The sequence below is a fragment of the Gymnoscopelus microlampas genome (assembly GCF_963454915.1).
Source record: "Gymnoscopelus microlampas genome assembly, chromosome: 22".
NCBI classification, from domain to species: domain Eukaryota; kingdom Metazoa; phylum Chordata; class Actinopteri; order Myctophiformes; family Myctophidae; genus Gymnoscopelus; species Gymnoscopelus microlampas.
In genome coordinates this window covers 20,811,535-20,816,534 of record NC_139959.1, presented here as the reverse complement: position 1 = coordinate 20,816,534, position 5,000 = coordinate 20,811,535, and the positions used below count along the sequence as shown (strand labels likewise).

Sequence of the window (5,000 nt, the reverse complement as noted above, 5' to 3'; positions counted from 1 at the left end):
GTTTCTACTTAATGATTGGCATCTCTCTCTCTCTCTCTCTCTCTCTCTCTCTCTCTCTCTCTCTCTCTCTCTCTCTCTCTCTCTCTCTCTCTCTCTCTCTCTCTCTCGTTCACAGCTTACAATGACAAGATCGTGGCTTTCCTTCGACAGCCAAACATCTTTGACATGCTTCAGGAGAGACAGCCCAGCCTGGCGAGGAACCACACACTGAGGTAGACATTCACTCTCCATGACCATGGACATTCTCTGCTCAACTCGACTTTATTGTCAATTCTGCCATAATGTCATATTGCCATATTGTCAATCTCCACCCCTCTCTTACGCTGTCATTCTCCACTGTCCTGTACTGCAAAGCATTTGTCTTGTCGTCTGTCTGTTGTCATCAGGGAGAAAATCCAGTACATTCGTACGGAGGGGACGCGGGGGGTTGAGAAGCTCTCATGTGATGCAGACCTGGTCATCCTATTAAGGTAAAATACCACCGGCTTGGGGTGGTATTTTCAGGTGAAACACCTGCCCAGTGACCACCACCACGAAGTCCCGGGTTGGATTCCTTAGCGGCTTGGTTTGGCCCCTCCAACAAACACAACTGTCAGTGTTCAGACTGGGTTGGAAGCCGGCTGGCAATTGTGTCCTTGTCGCTGCACTGGCGGCCCCTACTGGTTGGTCAGGCCACCTGTCCAGCGGGGAGCGGAATAGGCTCTATGCACAGCAGCCATATTAGAAAGAAATTGGGCCCCTTCCTTATGTCCTTCACAGGTGTTACCAATGATACTAATGAAGGCTCTGTTCCGTTTAGTGTAGCACAGTGGTTCTCAAACTTTTTAATTTCAAGGACCATCATAACTCTGAGAGTGTACAAATGGAACCAAATTGACCCGCTCGTGTCATGTGCATCAGAGGAGACTTGTGGTTGTCTATACCACTGGTTTTCAAACTGTGGACCGGGGCCCACTGGTGGGCCGTGAGGATATTGCCAGTGGGCCGACAAATAATTGGCAGAACACTAAGATTTTGATCTATCTATATCTATTTTGAATATAAAATAATTATTTTTGGATAATAAAAATGTATGTAAAGAAATCTCATGGTATTTTTTCTTTAAAACCTTGAAAATGTAGTTTTCATTATGATACCGTTAAATAGGAACTTTGCCTTTGATCCAAGGAGGAACATACTGTAATCGGCTGCCGTGTTAAGTGGTCAGATGGGTGGGCCGCTGATCCAGAAAAGGTTGAGAACCACTGCTCTATATCCTCCCCAAGACCAACAAGTAGGGTTTGGCAGTGACAGGAGGAACATATAGGACACATAGAATTGGCAATGACATAATCTGGGAGAAACTGAAAAATACAATTGAAAGAATGTGACTGGCTTCACCTCTTCCATTTGTTTGACCCTCTGGGCTTCCGTTGATCCACAAACACGCCTCATCTTGTATAGCAGAGCACATTTTACAGTTTGTGTTTACATTCATAACCATGGCTCACAAAAATGGTCAGTAGGCACTGTAAGGTACAGTTGATACTGCAGAGTAGTATACTCTACCCCAAGGTGTATAGGTAATGTAATACCTTATACTGTACATGAATGTTCCATTCCATCCCCTCAATAAGATCACATACAAATTCAATGCATAATATCATCAACCATTTACATAACAAACTACAGAATTCTTAAAAACCTGTTATTTTCTCCAATATGCTCCAGCACATTATTTGATTGATTAATTGACTAACTAACTAACTAACTTATTTTTTTGTTTGTTTGTTTATTTTAGTCACAAATACGAGGAGAAATATTGGTAGATTACAGGACAGTTCACACCAATGCAACTAGTCGCAACTTGCAACCGGTTGCAAGAATCGCAGCGGTCTGGACTGACCAGTTGCAGACCGGTGCAATTTGGGGATAATGGTTGCAAGTTGCAAGTAGTTGCAAGCGGTTGCAGTTGCAACTAGTTGCGTAGGTGTGGACTGGGCTTAAGGAAGTGACTGAAATAAAAGTGAGTAAGTGAGTAGTCCACACCCATGCAACTCCTTGCAACAAAACCATTTTAGAGACCGTTGCAGCGGTCTGGACTGACCAGTTGCTGACTGGTGCCATTTGGGGATAATGGTTGCAAGGAGTTGCAAGCTGTGGACTGGCCTTAAGAAACCCAGCATGTTAAACCACACACAGATTTTCCCTTTTGGCATCTCTATTTTCAGCATGCCATTATAGGCTAAACGTGTCAATTTTTCCAAAAGTAGCAAAAATAGACGATCTATAAGCTTACGATCGGCTCGTAGATGGGCTATTTTTGCTACTTTTGCTTTCGCTACTTTTATACTTTGTCATATGACAAAGTATAAAATAGGCCATTCATTCAGGAAACTGTGTGGGCCTAACCAGATCTTCTCTGTGTGCCTGTTCTCTGTAGTATGTTTGAAGAGGAGATCATGTCCATCATTCCTACCCACCCAGGCTACGGCTTCTCTCCTCGCTGCTCCCCCGTCTCCTCACCACAGAACTCCCCTGGTAGGTTCCTCCACCCGCCAGTCATTTTCTTCCCAGCCAACAGAGGCTTCAACTACCAACGTGTCTCCATAATGGCACTTTAACTCATTCCGTCGTTGTCTGACAGAAACCTCTTATCTCCGTATTTTAACTTTTTGTGTATTTTCGTAAATCAACGCCCACTTGATCATACTACATCGTCACTCAAAAGTATCAAAAGTAGCAGATCCACCACATTTCGAGCTTGTCGAACTGAAAAGTAACAGTTTTGGACAAATGTAAAAACAAACTGCATTGCAGAACCAATGCAAAGACTTCAGGGCTCTCCTTCATATTAGGACGATGATATTATCCATTTTCAAAGCGGTGGGCGTAGGTTTGACAGTGGCCATTCTCGCCGCTGTTTTACAGCAGCCCCTACATTGAATTTAGGTGTCTGTAATCTCTGATAGTCTGGCTACGTGAGTGCTTTAGACATCATCTAAGTGAACTAGACTAATTAATTAATTAGTAGTTGCCGTCGGTTGTATCGTGGATCCAATTGCACAGTATAGTTTACTGTAAGATTTCAGTTTTTCCCTGTGGCCTGCCCCTCTGTAAAACCACACACGCACGCACGCACGCACGCACGCACGCACGCACGCACGCACGCACGCACGCACGCACGCACACACACACACACACACACACACACACACACACACACACACACACAGACCATCTATTACAGTAATCATCACTTTTCTAGAGATCCTGCTGTGCTGTTAAGGGACTGTTATTGTCCTAATGAGCCCACTGGGAATTTTAACCAGGCCACAGTGAGTGTGTGTGTGTGTGTGTGTGTGTGTGTGCGTGTGCGTGTGCGTGCGCGTGTGCGTGTGCGCGTGTGTGCATGCTCTAACATTAGTGTCAATCAGTTGTGTATCCATGTGGACATTAATAGACGAGGGTCTCGAACAGGAAACTGGGCCTCAGTAGGAATGTGGAGATTGTTTCTAATAGTTTCCCCTCATTGTCTTCTGTGTGACCTGGAAAAGCCACTGAGCTGCACTCTACTGCCCTACATCCATAACAATACCAACTAAACATACTGTGTATATTTATAGTCTCCGTCTAACTAACTATTTCTGTGGAATGTTCGCCCCAGAATAGGGATGACAGGGTTCATACTTACTGTGTGTGTGTGTGTGTGTGTGTGTGTGTGTGTGTGTGTGTGTGCGTGTGCGTGCGCGTGCGTGTGTGCAGGGTTGCAGAGGGCCAGGGCTCCAGCTCCATACCGCAGAGACTTTGAAGCCAAACTACGGAACTTCTACAGGAAACTGGAAGCCAAAGGCTATGGCCAGGGACCAGGCAAGATCAAGTAAGTGTCTGCGTATGGAAGGTAAACATGACACTTCTTATTCAGTCACCACCTGGTGGAAGGAAAGTCACAGCCAGTGATACTGTTTTCTGTTATTGTGGGGAAAGCTTTAGTTGAAAATAGCAGATCGACAAGCTTACAACACGCCGCAGCGCAACGCGTTGCAAGCTTGCCGATCTGCTATTTTCTGCGAAAGCCTTCCCCACAATAAGGATGCTGGGCTTTAAGTGGTTAAAGGAGTAATTCACCCAAACTCTGTCTCCTACCAGAGACTCCGCCGGTCATCAAATTATTGGCTTAGGAATGCAACAGAAACTATTGATAGAAAATGGTAATGTTTTGGGTTAACTTCTCCATTAAGGTTGGAAGGCTTGTCAAAAGCTTCTGACACAGGAAATATTGCCCTTCTAGTACTTGAACCATGTCAAAAAGTGTCACGGGTCGGGTACACATGTTTAGGGTGCAAAATAATTATATCTTAAGTATCTTCTCTTATCTGTTAGCATTTTATCCAGAGCAACTGACAATAAGCGAGGTAAAAAATCGCATACATAGCATGCAGAGAGACAGTGTAGTGCCTCAAGATACTACCAGGTAAACTATAAACCTACCATCTGTCTAAACAATATACTAGTATAGTATCTAGATAACAATCTGAACATTGAAGCTACAGTATAGTACCAGGTAAACAATGAACCTAGCATCTGTCTAGATAACCTGCTATCTGGCGCAAAACATTTTCAAATGGGGGTCTGCGACCAAATTAATCTCAATTTGTTGGTCCTTGACATGACCGTGTGTGAGAAGCAGTTGTCCATGTGTTGTAGATTGCTCATCAGGAGGGAACATCTTCTGGAAGGGACGTTCAACCAGGTGATGGCTTACTCCAGGAAGGAGCTGCAGAGAAACAAACTGTACATCACCTTCCTGGGAGAGGAGGGGTAGGTCTCACTCTGACACACACGCTCAAATAATTGTGATTAAAAAGTTAATTGTATTTCTGTCGTTGGAACATTGGAACATTATGAATAAAAAATACATTTATGTTTGGCTTTTAGGCTTCGTAAACAAAAGGTGCACAGGCCAGATATGAAAAATAACTTGCATCATTTGAAGAAAACATAGACGTGGCCTGTATGGG

At 44.1% G+C, this 5,000-nt stretch overlaps 1 protein-coding gene across 1 annotated transcript in view; it reads left to right on the top strand.

Moving 5' to 3' along the window:
- Positions 1-5,000, top strand: part of hecw1a (HECT, C2 and WW domain containing E3 ubiquitin protein ligase 1a) — a gene marked incomplete at its 3' end in the record, with an annotated part of 89,045 nt that overhangs the window by 78,180 nt on the left and 5,865 nt on the right. Inside the window, exons 18-22 of the mRNA XM_084048126.1 lie at positions 116-212; positions 387-470; positions 2,423-2,520; positions 3,745-3,859; positions 4,687-4,800. Of these exons, the coding sequence (XP_083904252.1) occupies positions 116-212; positions 387-470; positions 2,423-2,520; positions 3,745-3,859; positions 4,687-4,800 (508 nt within the window). The remainder of the gene's footprint in view (positions 1-115; positions 213-386; positions 471-2,422; positions 2,521-3,744; positions 3,860-4,686; positions 4,801-5,000) is intronic.